The sequence below is a fragment of the Lipotes vexillifer genome, unplaced genomic scaffold (genome assembly GCF_000442215.2).
Source record: "Lipotes vexillifer unplaced genomic scaffold, Lipotes_vexillifer_v1.1 scaffold301, whole genome shotgun sequence".
NCBI lineage: Eukaryota > Metazoa > Chordata > Mammalia > Artiodactyla > Lipotidae > Lipotes > Lipotes vexillifer.
This window is the reverse complement of record NW_006792529.1, coordinates 1,597,658-1,618,799: the sequence shown is the minus strand read 5'-3', so window position 1 is coordinate 1,618,799 and position 21,142 is coordinate 1,597,658. Positions and strand designations below refer to the sequence as shown.

Below are 21,142 nucleotides of genomic sequence, written 5' to 3'. Positions count from 1 at the left end.
TATCATGTCTTCTGGGAATAGGCCCTTTATCTAAATTCTTTAGGCAGCTTATGGAGAAGTAAAAAGAAAGACTTCCCAAGTCTTCTGTTTCTTCAAAATAATCAGCCTAAATTAATCTTCATGCCAAGGAGACACATGTCGGGGTGGAAAATTTTGTTCCCTCATTATGCATATATCACATTTTGTTTATCCATTTATCCATTGATGAACACTTAAGTTGTTTCCACTTTTGAAGTATTGGAAGTCACACCCCCTTGTAAGTGAATACTTCTGGCTCTTGGTCTAATGCTCTTTTCCAAATTGTCACAAAGGGAACTGATATAACCTATAATCTCCCCCAAACACAAGAGGTTTTCAGGGAAATGGGCATCTCATGTAAAATGATTAGCAAATTGAGACTGATACTGAGCTTTTGTGAGTAAATCAATCAAACTAAGCTTGGTCAGTCCATGCTTTAAGATTCCTTAAGATAATATCTCTACTTTCTTCTTTTCCTTCATTAAAAAACAAAACAAAACCGAAAACATTTCACAGAGAGATACCAAGCGACCATTAGCTGATGCAGTATCTCTAGGATTATTTCTAGAGGTAAAACTTCATGGTTGTGGACAAAGAATTGTTGCCTGCCATTTTGTAAACAATAAATGTTGCTCTCCATCAAGCCATCAGCCACTGCAGCTGCCCAACCATGCACCCTGAGGGGAATTCAGGATAGAGAAAGACAGGATACTGGCCCAAAATAGTTAAGATGCATATCAAAGGAATAATGTCAAGGAGCCCAGATTCTTGCATCTTCCCATACATAGAAAAGCACTAAAATTATTAACTTGAGATGTCTGTTTTGTGTGATTAGCAATAAACTTTGATGTTCAACTACATTTTTTTCCCAGCAAAAACTACTATATATCCTGGCTCTGAAAACAGAGAAATGCATCTCGGCGGTGGGGGGCTCGGAGGAGCTCTGGCTCTTTTTGTCTCAGCATAGAAAGAATTCAGCAAAAGGCAAAGTGATAGTTAAGAAGTGATTTATTAGAATAGGACACTTGTGAGGCTTACAAACAAGCAGGCAGGCAAGCAAGCATTAGTGGGTTACATTTTTATAATCAAAGGAAAAGCGGGGTGGTGGGGAGAGACCATCTTCTTCCTCCTTCTTCGAGTCTTCCATCAACTCCTCCTACCTGTTGGGTGGGGGAGGTTTTGGCACTATGTGGCCCATCCGGGACTGTCATAGTGCTATGGAAAAATTATTTCAGGTCTCAGTATAATGACGGTCTTTAACTTTGAAGTGTCACCTTTCCCAAATTACTGCTTTTTATGTGTGAAGAGAGCATGTCCTAGGGGGTCATTAACTTGTTGACATTCACTGGGCGGGATATAGGCCTTATTTTTCCACTATTGTTTTATCGTCTTCAGGCATGACTCATGCCTCCATTGCATGGTTTTGTTGCTAAGCAAGCCTGTCTGGCTTTGCTGCTAAGCGATTTGCTCTGTTTCACAAGTCAAGCAAGCCCACAAAGTTTCAAGATTTTCCCATTGCTTTCTTGAGTGATCGTTAACTTACTGTGGTTTCCCAAAGCCCCCTAAAGTTCCCTCTCTATCTATAGTCCCCTAGTGGGACTTCTAATTTTTTTTTTTTTTTTTTTTGGCTGCACCATGCAGCATGCAGGATCTTAGTTCCCCAACCAGGGATTGAACCTGCACCCTCGGCAGTGAAAGCACAGAGTCCTAACCACTGGACTGCCAGGGAATTCCCTAAACTAACTATTTGATTACCCTACTCTATCCCTATCAGCTACTCCTTTACCTCTTTGGAGCAGTACACTGTCTGAGAGGGTATAACATCAGGCTATAGTCCTCAGGCCACCAAATAAAACATAATTCTCATTTTTTAGGTTGTGCATCTTTTTTTCAGTTGCCATGGTGAAACATAGAACAGAACTGCTTCTCAGGAAGTAAGTCCATATTATGCCAGAGAACTGCTTAAGAGTGATAAAAGAAAGGTACTAATGTTTCTCCTGAATTTAAAAAAGTGAGTTTTTTTATTAGCAGACAAAAAGAATTGGTCCTAACTAACTTTGGGCAAATAAATCAGAGTATTGATTTCACTACAGTAATAAATATTGATCTTTTTAAAATAAATTTATTTTATTTTACTTATTTTTGGCTGTGTTGGGTCTTTGTTGCTGCGTGTGGGTTTTTCTCTTGTTGCGGAGAGCAGGGGCTACTCTTTGTTGCGGTGCGTGGGCCTCTCATTGAGGTGGTTTCTATTGTTGCAGAGCACTGGCTCTAGGTGCACGGGCTTCAGTAGTTGTGGCACACGGGCTTAGTTGCTCCACAGCATGTGGGATCTTCCCAGACCAGGGCTCGAACCCGTGTCCCCTGCATTGGCAGACAGATTCTTAACCACTGCACCACCAGGGAAGCCCCAATATTGATCATTTTTGTTCATAAACTGAACTGCAAGAAAAGTGTGCCTCCTGAAAGTAGAGGAAGTTTAAAACTATGCCTTTACTGTGGAATGTAATAGCAGTTAGCACATGGGAATAGGCATGGACGATGGAGGTACAAATGTAGAGAAATGGAATGATAGATACAATAAGAGGGCACCATTTCATTGAACTGTTAGCTATCATAAATCCCATGACCTGATTTCACTTCAATGATAAATGGTTTACTTTTAAATAACTTATGCCCTATACTATGCTTGCATTCATTTTAAACTTGAGTATGAGCTGAATAAAAATAAAATATAAACTTTTAAATCAAGGTATATAGATGTCAAATCAGTGCTTGAAAACTAATAAAATATAGTATTAAACAACAACAACCAAAACTAAAATCCAGAGAGGACTTTCTCTTGAGTTCGCTTGTCCCTGTGCCAAGTTTTTACTAGCAATTGATACCACTTCAAAAGCTCAAAGTGCATCTAATGCATTAGAACACATGGACAAAGCCTGCCTGCAAATCTAGCTTACCTCTGCCAGTCCCATCAACACCTGGAACACAGCTCTTCCCTGGAGCTCTCTGAAGAGGGTGGCTCTTTGCTGGGACTAGACAGGGACTGAACCAGCAGAGAAGAGTACAGAGCAGAGCCATGAATATTATCTTGGATCTCCTCCTGCTTCTGATCATCATCATCTACTCCTACTTAGAATCCTTGGTGAAGGTTTTCATTCCCCAGAGGAGAAAATCTGTGGCTGGAGAGATTGTTCTCATTACAGGAGCTGGGCATGGAATAGGAAGGCATACTGCCTATGAATTTGCAAAACGGAAGAGCAGACTGGTTCTGTGGGATATTAATAAGGTACTGGATTCATTTACCCACCTTTTAAAGTTACAAGTGAGACAGGTGTTTAAAAACTTATTTGACTTGGGGCTCCCCTGGTGGCGCAGTGGTTGAGAGTCCGCCTGCCGATGCAGGGAACACGGGTTCGTGCCCCAGTCTGCGAAGATCCCACATTCCACGGAGTGGCTGGGCCTGTGAGCCATGGCCGCTGAGCCTGCGCGTCCAGAGCCTGCGCTCGGCAACGGGAGAAATCACAACAGTGAGAGGCCCGAACTTATTTGACTTAACATTTGCATATATTTGTATTTTTCTTTCTCGAAGTTTGGTAACTAAATTCCCTGGAGCCTTACTCTACATATGCATCAGGATGGGTTTTTTGTAGTTGTTGTTGTTGTTTAAAGTACAAGTGCCATATTACCCATCACATCTAGTTGCAGAGAGTGAGTTGGAAGAGGACTATGGTCATGGCACCCAATAGTTTTTTTTTTTTTTATGACTTATTTTTTATTTATTTATTTAATTTTGGCTGTGCCGGGTCTTAGTTGTGGCGTGGGATCTTCATTGAAGCATGTGGGACCTTTCATTCCTGCGTGAGGGCTTCTCTCTAGTTGTGGCATGCAGGTTTTCTCTCTCTAGTTGTGGTGCGCAGGCTCCAGCACTCATGGGCTCTATAGTTGTGGTGCGTGGGTTCCAGGGCACGTGGACTCTGTAGTTTGCACGCAGGTTCTCTAGTAAAGGAGCACGAGCTCACTAGTTGTAGCGCAAGAGCTCAGTTGCCCCTCGGCATGTGGGATCCTAGTTCCCTGACCAGGGATCAAACCCGCGTCCCCTGCATTGGAAGGCAGATTCTTTACCACTGGACCACCAGGGAAGTCCCCACCAGGATGGTTTGATGAAGGGAACATAACTGAGACTTTAGCAGTGATTTTTATGCCATGATATGCAAGTTTGATAACATAGACTCAGGAGCCAGGGTATTTCCAAACTGTTTAAATTGAGCAGACAGTTTCTCTCAGCCTCAGTTTCCTTATCTGAAATGGGGATAATATTGGGTTGGCCAAAAAGTTCGTTCGGGTTTTTCTGTACAATGTTCTGTAACAGAAAGAACATCTTACAGAAAAACCGAACAGAACATCTTACAGAAAAACTCGAACGAACTTTTTGGCCAACCTAATACCTCACAGGATAGGCAAGAACAGGGGTTAGCAAGCTACAGCCAATGAACCAAACCTGGCCCCAGAGCAGACTGTTGAGCTAGGAATGTATTTTTTAAAGGTCTGGCAAGGCAAAAACCAAATAAAAAACAAAGAAGAATATGTGACAGAATTTCTTCGTGCCTTCTCTCACATGCACGCAATCCTAAAATTTTTACAATCTGCTAGGTGCTTTACTGCCTATTACATAGTTGGTGCTCAACAAACATATGTTAAGTATATTGTTGAGTATTCTTCTCCATACTCAAACATCTCCTTTCATGACACCACAAAGAGCAACATCTTTCAAGCATGTTCTTTAAGCTATGAGAATGTAGCAAAACAAGTGAAAACACGTGAGACTAACATGAACCTTCCCTGGCAGAAAAGCCAGATATAATCTCTGCGAGTTAGGCAAGCGGTGCCTCTCAGGAAATTTGCTTACAAACAAGTGGGACATTTTGGACGTGAATTTTAATCTTAAAAAAAATTTCTTCTCCAATGCTTTCTCCCTCACTCTTGTCCCCTCACTGACCTACATCTCTTGGAATTTGTTTTTTCCAATTACAGCATGGCGTTGAGGAAACTGCAGCTGAATGCAGAAAACTAGGGGCCATTACACATGTGTTTGTGGTAGACTGCAGTAACAGAGAAGAGATTTATGTCTCTGTAAACCAGGTGAGGCTTCAGAATACAAATTTCTTCCCATAATTTTGTGTCCCCTTACATGGAATATGAAAAGGTTCTTTGTGACTGCCTAATTTAAATTAGATTTGGTTATTTTTTAGCCTCTGCTAACTGAGGTAGTTGTGTGAACAAGGAAGGACATAGACCTTTTCCTTCCATATAATCCACTCAACTCTGCCTATTAATTAATTAATTAATTAATTAATCAATTTCATTCTGGTCAGAAGTCTGAGCAGCTGCATAGAGTGACAGAGAAAAGATTTATCACCAGGGAAAAGGATAACTTTCTACTTTCATTTTAGTCCTATTACTTTTGCAGTAATTCCTTTATTTTTTCCTTTAAATATTTCCTCTTTGAGATTTTATTTATGTTGGTGCCAATCTAATCTTCTATAGAAAATATAATATTAATAATTATTATAACAATTTTTAAGGGTAAATATCAAATACAATGGACCTAGCACTCTGAAAATGGTTGTACCCTTTGATTTAATCCCTACAATAACCCTCTTAACCTCACTTGACAGGTGAGCAAACAGATTCCTAGGGTTTAAGCCAGACCAAGGTCATGTAACTAGTAGGTGGCAGAGCCAGGATTACTCAATTAGTACTTTAAAAATATTTGGTAAGAACTGATATGTCAGAACAAGGTCATGTAGCTAGGAGGTAGTGAAAACAGGATTACTCAATTAGCACTTTTAAAATATTTGGTTAGAACAGATATATCAATCAACACAAATATTAATTTCATTTTATTGGTAAGTTTCAAAAAAAAATATCTATGATGTACTGGGTACTGAAATTTAGCTGTTAAAAAAAACAGTTTACCCCAGCTTTATGACAGTGTTTCCTTGGCAACCACTCTTTGGACTAAAGCTCTTTCCTGCCTGAACTCTGAGAGATCTCATCAAACAGAATAAAGAATCTAATCCCTGGATGATATCAGCCCCAAAACTTTAAGTTTCGATACTACACCCAATGAATGTGTTCTTTCTATTTCAACAGGTAAAGAAAGAGGTGGGTGATGTAACTATCGTGGTGAATAATGCTGGGGCAGTATATCCAGCTGACCTTCTTAGTACAAAGGATGAAGAGATTACCAAAACTTTTGAGGTCAACATCCTAGGACATTTTTGGGTGAGCGTGAGTCAGAAATATTCCTAGTTTATGTATGTCTGACAATTCCTCTTAAGGTACATGAAGTTCATAATTGAGTTCACATCCTTCTGGATGGGAAACTCCATATCTTTGCCTTAAAACAACAATCATCCAATATTCGTGTCTCTGACAGAAGGGCACAGATTTCAAGGGGACACGTCTCACCAGAATGTAGGCTAGTTAGTCTGCCTTATCCACCAGTACCTAACACAAATCCTGGCATGTACTGGGCGTTCAAAAAATATTCATGGAGCTTTCCTAAGGATTGTCAGTGTACACCTTTTCAGTGCTTTAGAGAAAATACATACAGTATGCATTCACTTGTGACCTCATGTCATGGAATTTTAGAACAGAAAGGACAAAGAACTCAATACTTGGGTTATTATAGGGGTTGGGGGTTCTTCTGGCTGGAACTCTGAGCAAAGCTCTAGGTCAGGCTGGAGCTTAGAGTTAAGGCTCTACAGACCTCTTATAATTGTTTGGCTTTGTGAGAGACTGAAATATGTCTTTGTAGAGAGCATTTATATGAATTAATCTTCCAGTGCCTCAATATTAGTGTAGAACATAGGACAGATCTGGATTCTGGAAGAGAGAAGAAAAAAAGAGATGTGTTCCCCCATTTTCCCAAGCCCTCACACATGCTAATGAGAATTAATTATTATGCCCACCAAACTACTTAGAGACCCCACGTATTCGTTGTCTACAGCTGCATAACAATTATATCAAAACTTAGTGGATTAAAGCCAGAATAAATGTTCATATTCCTCTCATGGTTTCTGTGGGTCAGGAATTTGGGGGTGGCTTGGTTTGGCAATTCTGGCTCTATGAATTTGCACAGGGTCCATAGGGTGCGTTTATGAAATTCTCATAAAATAGTATCGATATTTCTCACCAAACAGTAAAGCTTTTTGGAGGTAAAGAAAGACTTTTTGTTTCCTGTAACATCAACATATAATGCACAGTATTACAAATAGGGAGATACTAAATCTAATCATGGTACATAATGACCGTGGGTCAGTACAGGACTCAGCTTTTTCTGCTCAACTTGATATAGGTACACAAGATTTTAACTCTTCTCATTAGCAAGATAAAGCCCCAAACAAACAAACAAAAAAATCACACAATACCAGATTACCATACGGCGTTTTCTCAGCTCTGAAAACTCTGAATTTTTCCCTTAATAATATTGTTTAGATGATGGATCCATAAAAGAGATTTTTGATTCCCTCTGAAGGGAAGAAGAGGGATTTTAAGATGAGTTTTTGGCATGTGGTATGCAGTGCACAACACTCAATGCCAGCTCAAACCAATTGTTTTAATCTTTTTTTCATTTCTGTCATCGGTGGAGAAGTAATCATGGAATCTTGGCACGTATTTCATTTCATCGAAAAAGTTGTCTTAAATGACATTTTGTCTTAAAAGTAAAACTTCTGGGCTTCCCTGGTGGCGCAGTGGTTGAGAGTCCGCCTGCCGATGCAGGGGACACGGGTTCGTGCCCCAGTCCGGGAAGATCTCACATTCCGCGGAGCGGCTGGGCGCGTGAGCCATGGCCGCTGAGCCTGCGCGTCTGGATCCTGTACTCCGCAACGGGAGAGGCCACAACAGTGAGAGACCCGCGTACCGCAAAAAAAAATAAAATAAAATAAAACTACCTAATTTGGAAACTTAACACCTGTGTCATTGTTTCTTTTGGTTCTGCAATGATCCCGAAGATCACAAAGGCACTTCTTCCAGCGATGATGCAGAGAAACCATGGCCACATTGTCACAGTGGCTTCAATATGCGGCCACGGAGTGATTCCTTATATTATTCCATATTGGTAAGTATTACTTTCTAGCAGTGCTATATATTTTTACACTTTTAAGGTTTTATTAGACCTCAGATTCCAGTCCTCATAACAGGTAATTTGTTTTATTTTTCTTTATTTTATTTATTTATTTCTGGAGAGCTAGAATTGTGTTTTCTTCATTTTTGAATCTTCTTAGAACAAAAAGTCAAATGCCTTGCAAAAAAAAAAAGCTAAAAACAGTCTCATAGCAGATAATTTGGATTTACAGAATGTATACAGTAGTTTAGAATAAACTCTTAAAAATGACTTCTCCTAAAACAAGGAAACTGGTTTTAAATGAAAAATCATTTAAAATATTTTTAGATTTCTGAAAACTCCTCCAGAGAGCAATGAAAGAAAACAGTAATGCCAAGCATGTTTCCATTGTATCCTGGAATGAGTAGATGCTCATAAAGGAAATAAGGAACAAAAAAAAAAGAAGGAACTCACAGACTAAGAAGCAAAATATAAGGAAGTCCAAATGAACACAAATCTATGCCATGGCCTGCATTCCCAAGATAAGCTAAACAGAGTGGCTCCTGGATCAAAACATTTTTCAGTGTGCTTGTGCCATGAAAGATTGTGTGTGTGTGTGACAGAGAGAGAGAGGGATTGAGAGAAAGCCTTTACCCTATTAAAAGATGCAGATAGCATATTCCATGCTCTACCAAGGACATAAATAGATGAAGGTGGGAACTCCCTAAAGACACACTATTTGCAAAATATCTTTTCTTCATACACTCCTTCAATGGCATCTCATTTCCTTATTCTGGTCTTATATCAACCTCATAGAAAATTTTAATTTATTAACATTTTGGCCAATTCTTTTTGTAACAGCCAATACATGTGTATCAGTGGATGGGGATGGGGGTGGGTAGTTAGTTGGTTTATTACTTACCTACACATCCATGTTCAAGGTTGAATTTGGTCACGGACCAAATTATTTCTGACACCAAATGTAGTCACAGATGTAGTTAATTTTCACTGTAGGTTAAGGTGTCCTTGCACATACATATGGTTGTTTCAAGCTGCCTCTACCATCTTAAAACACAAATCAGAATTTCACAGATTAAACATTTAATATTGTTTTAATGTTTAGAAATGTGGAAACCCAATGTAACAATTGTTTTCCTTTTTTCTTTTCCTTTAACAGAGCAGCCAGCCTTTAACTTTATGGTTCTTGTCATCTGAGTCAAAAATACAATTAACATTACATAGCTCCTTATAGGTAATAAAGTTATTATGCATATGCTATTTGATTTAATCCTCAAGATGGATCTATATTTTATTACCAGCATCTTTTTATAAATGAATTTTATTTTATTTTTTTCTTTTTTGGCTGCACTCTGCAGCATGTGGGATCTTAGTTCCCCAACTCAGGATCGAACCTGCACCCCCTGCATTGGAAGCACAGAGTCTTAACCACTGGACCACCAGGGAAGTCCCTATTACCAGCATTTTAAAGATAAGAAAATCAAAGGAAGAAGAAAAAGTAATATGTTGAAGTTTGCACATACTAACACACCCACACCACCTGAAGTCTTTTTACTCCAGATCTTCACAATGAAATTAAGAAGCCGGAGTGAACTCCGCATTTCAAAAGAGAAACTATCAAGAGAGAGAGGAGAAATGTGTAGAGTCCCACAGAAGTTTGTTAATACAGATATTAGTTACATAGTTTTTCTAAACATGATTTTCCTGATTCATACTTTTCAAAATAAAAACAGCAGTAAAAACTGATTAGAAAACAGTTTAAAGATTGAATGGAAAAACCTTATAGGTAGAATGAGCAGTAAGCAAGTCAATCAAAGTATTAGAATTTGTTTTATTGTTAACACCGCTAATAAAAAAAAATCGGTAAATTCAGAATTCAGTAAAATCAGATAAGAAAATGTAAATGAAAATAGATGACCAAGTGGAAGATTTGGGGGTTTGACTTTTATTTGTTCTCAAACAAAATCAATATTTTCCTCTCACAGAAAGCTGAGGAATGTTTCACTTTCCCTTAGCTAACAGGGGTGGATAATTCTCTTACAGTTCCAGCAAATTTGCTGCTGTTGGCTTCCACCGAGCTCTGACATCAGAATTTGAAGCCTTGGGAAAAACTGGTATTAAAACCTCGTGTCTCTGCCCAGTTTTTGTGAATACCGGGTTCACCAAAAACCCAAGCACAAGGTAAGGTCAAAATCAAGTTAAGATGGAAATATGGCATTAAACACTGGTATGAAATCTGCATGAGAAATTTTTAGGTGGGTCAACTGAGAAAATAGAAAACAAAAAAACGGAAAAGGAAAAACATTTTTTCTTATTAATGTTATTGTATTGCCTTTATGTTTTCACGTTGAAATTAGATGAACAAAGGGGAAAAATGCATTAGAGGCTAGTAGGAGTGATCAGCTGCCAATGAATCAGGCATTGGGTATTTATTTGTGTCCAGGTGAAAGACTCAACACACACGCAGGTGTTAAGAGGGAGTGAGAATGGGGGTGGGTCGGATGGAGAGGTGTGCTTCGGGGGTGATGGCAAGAGTGTCCTCTCCTGGAAACCACACCCCCAAAATGAATGTTACCTCACCTCCTCCCTCCCGCTTGCAGTTCATCCTCCCCAATAGAGTATAGAAAGGCACAGGTATATGCCCCGTTTCCATATTTGACAGCACTGGCCACAGAGCTAGCACAAAGTACTCCAACATCTTCCAAACTTGCCTGATCCTAAGCGTCATCACTGTGCTTACATAAAAAATACATGTTCTTAGGCTCTTCCTTAGAGATTCTGATTCAGTAGAGTGAAACGAGCTCCAAGAATGATTTGCTTTGTTTTGCTCTGTTTACAAGGAAACCAGGTAACTCTGGAGGCAGGTTTGGAAAACATTGACATAGTAAATATAACCATATGCATTTGATCATGGCTACCACCCTGTCCTCCTTTAAAATGCAAATGTTTTGGGCTTCCCTGGTGGCACAGTGGTTGAGAGTCCGCCTGCCGATGCAGGGGACACGGGTTCGTGCCCTGGTCGGGGAAGATCCCACATGCCGCGGAGCGGTTGGGCCCGTGAGCCATGGCCGCTGAGCCTGCGCGTCCGGAGTCTGTGCTCCGCAACTGGAGAGGCCACTACAGTGAGAGGCCCGTGTACCGCAAAAAAAAAAAAATGCAAATGTTCCTAGAAGCGGCAATAAGTTGAGTCTTTAACCCCTCAGTCAAGGTGAATTTCTCTTTTTTTTTCCCTAAACTGAGAACTTTTCTTTTTTTAAAAGTTTATTTATTTATTTTTGGCTGCAGTGGGTCTTGTGTTGCTGCGCGCGGGCTTTCTCTAGTTGCGGCGAGCAGGGGCTACTCTTGCTTGTGGTGCGCAGGCTTCTTATTGCAGTGGCTTCTCTTGTTGCGGAGCAGAGGTTCTAGGCACACGGGCTTCAGTAGTTGTGGCACAAGGGCTCAGTAGTTGTGGCACACGGGCTTAGCTGCTCCACAGCATGTGGGATCTTCACGGACCAGGGCTCGAACCTGTGTCCCCTGCATTGGCAGGCAGATTCTTAACCACTGCACCACCAGGGAAGTCCAAGGTGAATTTCTTGACCAAGTACTTTGTTTCTGGTAAAGGAGGATTTGAGACAATAAGAGAGGAGAAATTGGCCCTGAAAAGAGGAAAAAAGCGGAAAGGTGAGGATAAGGACCCTAAAATTAATACACCTGCTTCACAATTTGCCTCGATTCTAATAAACATTCTGCTACAGGTTAACAAAATATACTGAGCTTGCTAATCTGAAGCCAATTTATTATTGGAAAGGAATTAGTCCTAAATATAGTCATTCAAAGGAGCTAACAAATTCCCTTTTAAGCTCAACCTCATTTGAAGCTACTGACTCTGAAACTCTGAATTAGCTGCATCATCTCCAGAGCTGTAGCCACTCCCTGGCAGTTGAGTCCTTAACTGTGTTAGAACACAAGTACTTAACAAGTACACGGTACTGTACGTAAGTAAATACAATGATATAATTGGGACTCTGGGCTCAGTTTTCTTAAATAGGAAATTGGGCCCAATACAAATCCTCTTGGTAAGCATTCAGGCTTAGTGTGAGCCCAGAGTACCAGGTCTTCCAGAGCGGAAGCCAAAATAGATGACAAGAGTAAGGCTAATATGACCTCGGGTATGTGGGTTCCTGGGGGTGACTCTGGGGACTGACCCAGGCAATGCTAAAAATTTGAAATTGGTCTCACCCAGGCTACCTGATTCTAAACTTCCTTGGCAAAGGCTGACATGTCCATATACTAATGTGAGGCTTGGCTCAGAGACAGGGTTGATAGACCCAGGTAGGGGAAATCAGGGAGGGAAGAGGTAGTACCCAATAATTTAGAAAACTATTGATTTGTATTACTCTCTGCTGGCTTGCCGCTCAAAGTCATGGAAACCTCAATCACATAATAATCTGAAGTAAATCACATGATATCTCAGGGAAGGAAGTTATAACAGTCACTACTTACTTAACTCCTCTGCACAACCTTTGTATTCACTAAGCCATTCAGCCTATGCCTAGACAACTTAACTTTGGTGCAATACTTTCAATCCATTTACATTTTAATTTCCTGTCATCATCTTGCATTAATGGGCATTTTATACTGGCCTGTAGTTATGAATACTTCTCAAGAACCCATGTATACAGTCTTCAGTATAAGCAAGGTCACACCTCTAGTTATAATGTAATACTCCCTATGCATGTCTTGAACTCTCATTAAACTTCAGCATAGGCAAGTCAGCAGTGAATCTCAAGTACTAAATGCTCTCAAAACAATCCAGCTTTGTGGGATACCTCCACAAGAAAGCAAGTGTACTTAGCTATAGATTTCTCTTCTCATAAGAAGAAAGCAAGTGTACTTAGCTATAGATTTCTCTTCTCATATCTAACAAGCCCTGAAGAAAGATGCCAGATGTTTCCTTTCTGTCCTTTGATCAGTCCTACACACTACTCTTCCTTGCCTGGCTCCTCTTCTCTTCTATTATCTAATTCCTCACCACCATTTTGATGTTTTGACTGAGTGAGCCATGAAACACACCTACTGCATGTGAAAGTAGTAGATTGTGATAACAAAACATCAGTGTGGCATGGGGGAGGGAAGGCAGGTGGCATTTGTGCAGTGAATCCTGGAAGCTTTTATTTTTTATTATTTTTTAATAAATTTATTTATTTAATTTATTCTTTATTTTTGGCTCCATTGGGTCTTTGTTGCTGCGTGGGGGCTTTCTCTAGTTGCAGCGAGCGGGGGCTACTCTTCATTGTGGTACACGGCCTTCTCATTGTGGTGGCTTCTCTTGTGGCAGAGCACAGGCTCTAGGCTTGTGGGCCTCAATAGTTGTGGTGCACAGGCTCAGTAGTTGTGGCTCGTGGGCTCTAGAGTGCAGACTCAGTAGTTGTGGTGCACCAGCTTAGTTGCCCCATGGCATGTGGGATCTTCCTGGACCAGGGATCGAACCCGTGTCCCCTGCATTGGCAGGCGGATTCTTAACCACTGCACCACCAGGAAAGCCCCTGGAAGCTTTTAAATCCTAATTAGTGAAAAGATAAGTTAATTTTCCTGCTTTTGTTAATTATAAAAAACAACAAAAAGGACCAAACTTTTCTTTTTTAATCACAGACTATTCCCTGTATTGGAGACAAATGAAGTTGCAAGAAGCTTGATAGATGGAATACTTACCAATAAGAAAATGATTTTTGTTCCATCATATCTCAATATCTTCCTAACACTAGAGAGGTAAGTACAGCACAAAACACCTAAAATACTACAACACTGATAGAGCTATCATTATGGAGAGTTTTTCAGTTGTGAAAGTTGCCATGGAAATTCTCCATGCCTGGGGGGAAGAGTTAAGTTTCCTCTACTATTACCTTACTCCATCTATAAAAAGAGAATGATTCATTTTCTCTACTCCATCTATCACCTCTGCCCAGTCTTTGCCAGAGACTGTTCTAAATGAAGGAAAGACAGTTTAAAGAGAGAATGCAATATGGTGAACTAGCTAAAAATAAAGGGTCTATAAAGAGGCCTGCTGGGGGTTTGATTAAGACTGGATTGAATCTATAGATCAATTGGGGGAGAGCAGACATACTAACAATACTGAGTCTTCAAATCCAAGAGCACAAAGAACACAAGGTATCTTTTTATTTTTTCATCTTTTTCAATATGTCTACACAGTATTTTGTAGTTTTCAGTGTACAAATCTTACACACCTTTTGTCAGGTTTATCCCAAAGTATTTCATGGTTTTTATGCTATTGCAAATGGCATTTTTAAAATTTTTCTATCTCCCATTGTTTTTTGCTAGCATATATTTGATTTTTGCACTTTGATCTGTATTTAGCAACCTTGCTAAACTCACTTCTAGTAGATTTTTTGTAGATCCTAACAGACATTTTTACACAGATGATCATATTTCCTGCAAATAAAGATACTTTTTACTTCTTTTTTTCCAGTCTATATGTTTTTTATTTCTTGGCTTATCACACTGGCTAGAACCTCCTATGCAATGTCAGAAAGGATTGGTGAAAACACGCAACCAAGTGTTGCTTCTGATCCTCAGAGGAAAGTAGTCAGTCTTTCACAATTAAGAATGATATCAGCTATAGATTTTTTTCATTTTCTCTTTATCAAGTTGAAGAAGTTCCCTTCTATTGCTACTTTGATGAGCGTATTCATCAAGAGTAGATACAGATTTTGTCAAATGCTTTTACTGAATATGTTAAGGTATTATGGTCTTTCTATTTTAGTTTGTTCATATGGTGCATTACACTGACTCATTTTAAAGATTAAATCAACCCTGCATTGTAATGTCTTTGTCTGATTTTTGTGTCAGGATAACACTTACCTCATAAATCATAAACTGAGTTGGAAAGTATTCCCTCCTCTTCTCTTTTCTGGAATAACTTGTGTTGAATGGGTATTATTTCCTTCTTAAACATTTTGTAGAATTCAGCAGTGAAACCATCTGAGCCTGTTGTTTAGCCTCTTAGCTAAACAATAAGCTCCTCAAAGGGAGTAGCTGTTTTTTCTGTGTGTGTCTGTTTGGTTTGGTTTTTTTTTTTTTTGCGGTACGCGGGCCTCTCCCTGCTGTGGCCTCTCCCGTTGCGGAGCACAGGCTCCGGACGCGCAGGCTCAGCGGCCATGGCTCACGGGCCCAGCCGCTCCGCGGCATGATGGGATCTTTCCGGACCGGGGCACGAACCCGTGTACCCTGTATCGGCAGGAGGGCTCTCAACCACTACACCACCAGGGAAGCCCGGGAGTAGCTGTTTTTAAAGTACTTTAGTCTACCTTATTATAGAGGGCATAATATCAATAGATATTCAGTAAAAACTCAAGGAGAGGTGGAGAGGCAGATGGAATGGATTCTGGTGGTGTTGCTCTGTGAACTCTTAGCATCAGGATTCATTGACAGTTATAGCAATAAGCCTAGATCTTCAGTTTTAGGTCTTTACTCACATAAGATTTCATATAATAGTTTACTAATATGAGAAGGTGAGAAGAGTGGTATATATCAGTGCTTTATATTTGCATAGTATTTGAACTGTGAGTATTAAAAGATACACACAAAAAAAGAGAGAGGTAGATGTGAAGAAAGAACAGAAGAAAACTAAATGCAAACCAGATAACTCTCAGGGTATTTTTAACTGACAACAAAAAAGAACTCTGGTGTCAAAGATTTTAAATTGAAATTTTTTCATCTTTTTTTCATACAGATTTCTTCCTGAACGTGCCTTGGCAGCCATAAATCATGTACAGGATATTCAATTTGAAGCAGTGGTTGGCCACAAAACCAAAATGAAATGAATAAATGTGCTCCAGGCTGAGACGTATGCACCTTAATGATGTGGAACTAAGTTTAGAGTCAATGCTTCAAAGCTCTATTTCACATTTTTCAATGCCATTAATATTAAAAACATTGGTTTGACATTAGCAGTGGTCAAATGAACAAGACTAATCACCTGTCTTTCTATTTCTTGAGATTATTTCTGTAGTTTTAATAGTCAGATCCATTTTTTTATTCCATGCCTCTTAAAAACTTCTATGCTTACATAAACATACTTAAAAGGGTCATTTTTCTTTAAGAGATTTCATTTCTTTTCTTTCCGTTTAAAGGTGGACAAAGCTACCTCCCTGACCATAAATACAAAAAGAACTTATTTACACAGAGAAGTTTTAAGACTGTTCTTAAAGTAGTCTTCCAAACTGTAGCCAGACCACAGAATGTCAGCAAGTACACAGTGTGAGTGAGCAGTTAGAGATCAAGTTTAAGCAGGCAGCTGTGCTCCAAAAGGCAGAAAGATTACTCCTATGAAACTCAATGTTTGGGAGTTTTCTCTAGCTTCTCCATTTTTCATCAGCCCCAAACAGAGCTTTCTCACCTGATTCTGTCCCTTATATAGCTCTTATATCCACCAAGAGTGGACCCTCCACACTTTCTGCCCTTTTCATAATCTCTTAAAATACTATGACATTTCAAAAGGTGACTCTCTCTTAAATCTCAGAGTATCTAAAATTTTAACCCCATGGTAACCTCTTCTTTGTAGTTTATGCTTTCACATATCATTGGTATCAGAGATGTTTAGACAGTTTTGAGCTTCAAAAATGAAAGCTAACACAGGGAAAGGAACTAGGCTGGCTACCTAATAGTGCACCACGGATCTGAGAGATGGAGGGGAAAAGAGAGTGGTCTTTTTTTTCTTAATAGAAAGAAAAATCTGATTCCAACTACATCAAGAATAATCTTGTTTTCTGTGTTTTTCACACATGTTATAAGCTGCTTTTACATCGACTATCCTATTTTATCCTCATTAAAAACAAATCATTAATAAAAACAATTTCTTAAAAACAAATGATAAATGTGTTGTGCTTTTAAAAAATGACCTCTTGTAGTTATAAAATTAAGAGTTTTGATTTCTAATCTCTGAGTCTCTGTGAGCCTCCTTCAGGAAGCAAGGATCTGGGTGGTAGCAGAGAGATCTTGCAGATGTTGAGGGGAACAAGGGGTTCTCCCAACTCCAGCTTCTTTGACAGTTAAGATTGTTGGCATATGTGCTGAAACTTACTGAGTCCTTTGTATGTGAGGCACTGAGCAGAGTACTATTGTTTTAAGATTTTTTTCCTTGTTACTTTGGCAATAATTTTTGTTCATGATATTCTTTTAATTGTTTGCCTTAAAACTAAGAACTTTATGAGAGAAACCTTCAAATGTATTATTTTAAAAGTATGATTACAAAACTTCAAAAGAGGAATATGTATAGTAAAAACTATAAACCCGACCCGCACAATCCCAATCCCTAAATGTACTATTAATGTACAATCTTCCTATCTTTTTCTAATGCATGCACAAGCACATATATGAGAAATACATTACATTCTTTTACTGCATGTGTTACACAAATTGTTTCAAGACATGCATTATATTCTGTAACTTGCTTTTTTAACTGACCAACACATGCCCAAAGCTTTTTCTTTCAGTATATAGAGTTTAACCTCATCCTTTTGCATGGCACACAGTACTAAATGGTACTATATTTAATCATTCCTTTGTAATATAACATTTAGGATGTTTCCAATTTTTCTCAATTTATTTACTCTTTATTTACTTAACAAATACTTATTGAGTGTCAACCACAGTTCTAGACCCCGGGAAACATGAGCGAATAAAGCAAACTTCTTGCCTTAATGGAGCTACATTCTACATTCTACTACATCCTACTACTTTCTAGTAGGACAAACAACAGACTGCAGATCTCATGAGAAATTCTAAAATAATAAGAGTTGGGACTTCCTGATGGTGCAGTGATTAAGACTCCGAGCTCCCAATGCAGGGGACCTGGGTTCGATCCCGGGTCAGGGAATTAAATCCCACATGCCGCAACTAAAGATCTTGCGTGCCTCAACTAAGACCCAGCCCAGCCAAATAAAAATAATAAAATAGTAGAGTCAAGGAAGAACTCTCTGAGAACTAACATTTTTGGGTAGAAATATGTGTGAAGTGAAAGCATGGCCTGTGCAAATATCTAGGGAAAGGAAAGTGCAAATTCTGACGAAGGAACAAACTTCTCTGAAGAACTGTATGAGGGCCACTGAGGCCAGAGTGGGCGAGCAAGTAGGCAGTGATGTAGGTGACGTGCCAAAAGAGATACCAGACTGTTGGAGACCACACAGGCCACAGTAAGAAGTTTTGATTTTTCTGAGTGTGAGAGAAAGGATCTGAGGATTTGAGTTAGGAACTGACCCATGTAAATGAAATCCCAACGTTAGATGCAAAGAAAAAACTTTCCCTTTTTAATCCAATTTTTGGCTTTAAGCCTTTGTGAGTGAAACTCAGAGAAGTACCTGGAAGCACAAGTATCGAGCTCTCTTTGCCTATTTTTCCTGTATACTTTGACTATTGACTTCTTCCTTGTCATTTCCAGGTGTGTTTCTAAATGTTTTACTATGACAATCTCCATCTCAGAAATCTCCTCAAGGGTACTCACTAACACCAAAATCCCAGTTCCAGGGCTAACTCTAGGGTGTGCAGGGCCCTGGGCAAATGTTTCCTGTGGGTTCCTGTCTATATAAATAAGTCGATTAAAAATGTATTACAGGGACTTCCCTGCCAGTCCAGTGGTTAAGACTCCACACTTCCACTGCAGGCGGCACAGGTTCGATCTCCAGATGGGGAACTAAGATCCTGCAAGCCTCATGGTGTGGCCAAAAAAAAAGAAGAAGTATTATATAATTCATAGGTCTATTGAGGTATAGGGGTATATTGATGAAGATTTAGAATAATAACAAAATTATTTATTGTCCACTCGATGCAAGTAAAGATTCTTCTTGGTATCCAGGTGCTATTTCTTCTTGTTTGGTTCAAGAGTCATTTCTTTTTTTTTTTTTCTTTATTATCAAATGAGCCATTTCTTGCCAATTTCATATCTTTCAGCACAAGAAACGGTAGTAATGCTATTATTTCTATAACACCATGGTGCTTGTAACATGTTTGTATTAAAATAATATGAATCTTCTAGCCTCTACAACACTCTACTACCATCTGTATCATGTTAGTCACATCATTACTCTTGATTTTGCACCATCCATTGTGCTACTTGTAAATACTAGCTTCCAATCACTCAAAGATTGTTATGGCACTTCTCTGATAATAACCACAAATTCAAGCCTGACCCAGAGTGTGCAGGAAACGTGAATAATTTGTTTTCTGGTCATGTTAAATTTATCATTTAGAATATGTTATAGCATAACATGGAACAACACATATTCTATGTCTTGCCTTGAACTCTTTAGGCCATAATTATTGCATTCCTAGAATGTGAACTTTTTCAACACTGACTGCACCTTGTCTCTCATACATCACTACCAGCAGGAAGGGGATTTTAGGCATAACAAAATAAATAGTCGAATTCATGCAAGGAATGTCTGTTTCTCATCTGGGAGAGCTTAGCACACTAACCAGGGAGAACAGAGCATCACCACATCCATCAGAAGGGTCCATTGTTGTGGTGAAGAACATCTAGAAAGCCCTCAGAAGTGACAGATGCAGCCACTCCCAAAGTACTCCTTGACCCATGATGTAGAACCTACAAAGGGTATGGGGCAACTGCCCTAAATGCCAGTGGCAAGGAGCATAATGACACCTGATGCCACCCCTGGAGCCCTTGGGTGTTATACAGCAGAAGTGGCAGCATGGTTAGCACATAGACAGTGAAAGTGGATGCCTGGGCCCACACATATGGCCTGAGCAGTGGACCTTAGATAGCCCAGATCCCTAAATTAGACCTATATCCAAAATAAATGTGAATCACCCCAAATCAGTATGTCATCATCACTTCAACAGCCCAATTTCACATGATCCTACAAAGGAAATACCTTGCCAACCAGCAGCAGCAGCAATCTGCTCACCAGGCACCTCTCCTAGAACTGGGGTCTGAAAACAGCCCCAGGATGACACCATACATACAAGAGCTCCAGGACATCTGGTCAATTCCATGTGCACAGACAGACAGCTCTCCAAAGGGAGAAACAAGGCCAGCGCCAAAAGAGGACTTAGAACATTTCAACTAAGTCACTTCAAAGAGGAAGACACTCTGAGGCGCAGGGCTGGGGCAAGGTGTCTGCGTGCCCAGGTCTAAGAGTAGCGGTGCCCAGCTCCTTCAGATTTGTGCACAGCTTAAGGGATGCCAAAGTAAATGTATGGCTGAAGAGAAATTTTTCAGTAAGTCTCGGATCTAAATCTTATATTATGCATATGATAATGTTTTTAAGGATGAGATAACATCTAACATTCAAGTTCCCCATTTATTGAGGGCATGATACTCAAAAGACTCATCACAGCATTGCTCTATTCCCTTGCATCATGGCCATCACATGAGAGCATGTTGGAAATGCAAACTCTTGGGTCCCACCCCAGACTTACATAATCAGAGTCTGTACTTTTTTAAAGGACCCCTAGGTGATTGATATGTATGTTAAAGTTTGAGAAGCATTGCTTTTTATGACATTAACTTTGAATTTAGTGCAGCTCCGTGTCAGAACTTGGCTGTCCTAAATATATGATAATTACAACAAATCCAACAGTTACCTCTGTGCTTATTTCTTCACAAATTATATGAGAAACCATAGGGAGGAAATTCCAACCCCTGTCCTAAGGGTCCTTTCACACTTTCTTTTTGCTTTCTCTTGTATCTAAGATTATTAGATAGCATAACTTTTTCAATTTACTTCTTCAAATATGCTAGGTGTTTTGTTGAAAACCCCTTCTTTATTTGATTGGTTATGCTACATCTGATCAAATTTGCCTGTCAGCTGCTTGCAACAAGAATGGGATTGTAGGAAAGTTAAGTGACATGTATTTCATGAGAATTGTCTTAGTCTGTTCAGGCTGCTATAACAAAATACCATAAACTGGGGCTTCCCTGATGGCGCAGTGGTTGAGAGTCCGCCTGCCGATGCAGGGGACGCGGGTTCGTGCCCCGGT

At 39.6% G+C, this 21,142-nt stretch overlaps 1 protein-coding gene across 2 annotated transcripts; it reads left to right on the top strand.

The window, feature by feature from the left end:
* The first annotated feature begins 3,080 nt into the window (after nt 1–3,080).
* LOC103082530 (17-beta-hydroxysteroid dehydrogenase 13) lies at nt 3,081–16,092 on the top strand. 2 transcript variants are annotated; one of them, XM_007465725.1, is made up of 7 exons: nt 3,081–3,304; nt 5,050–5,157; nt 6,172–6,303; nt 8,037–8,143; nt 10,190–10,327; nt 13,781–13,897; nt 15,879–16,092. In XM_007465725.1, the coding sequence occupies exons 1-7, from the start codon at nt 3,095–3,097 to the stop codon at nt 15,967–15,969; spliced, it is 903 nt and encodes a 300-aa protein (XP_007465787.1). In that variant the 5' UTR covers nt 3,081–3,094; the 3' UTR covers nt 15,970–16,092. The 2 variants fall into 2 exon arrangements, with proteins under 2 accessions (XP_007465787.1, XP_007465788.1); XM_007465726.1 differs by lacking the exon at nt 5,050–5,157 and having other exon boundaries at nt 3,095–3,304; nt 15,879–15,969.
* The last annotated feature ends 5,050 nt before the right edge of the window (nt 16,093–21,142 follow it).

What these genes read in the sequence shown, in the direction of transcription:
- LOC103082530 (XM_007465725.1), top strand. Translation starts at nt 3,095, where the DNA reads ATGAATATTATCTTGGATCTCCTCCTGCTTCTGATCATCATCATCTAC. An exon ending in TTTATGTCTCTGTAAACCAG is followed by an intron (nt 5,158 to 6,171) that starts GTGAGGCTTCAG and finishes CTATTTCAACAG; the next exon opens with GTAAAGAAAGAGGTGGGTGA. An exon ending in ATCTTCCTAACACTAGAGAG is followed by an intron (nt 13,898 to 15,878) that starts GTAAGTACAGCA and finishes TTTTTCATACAG; the next exon opens with ATTTCTTCCTGAACGTGCCT.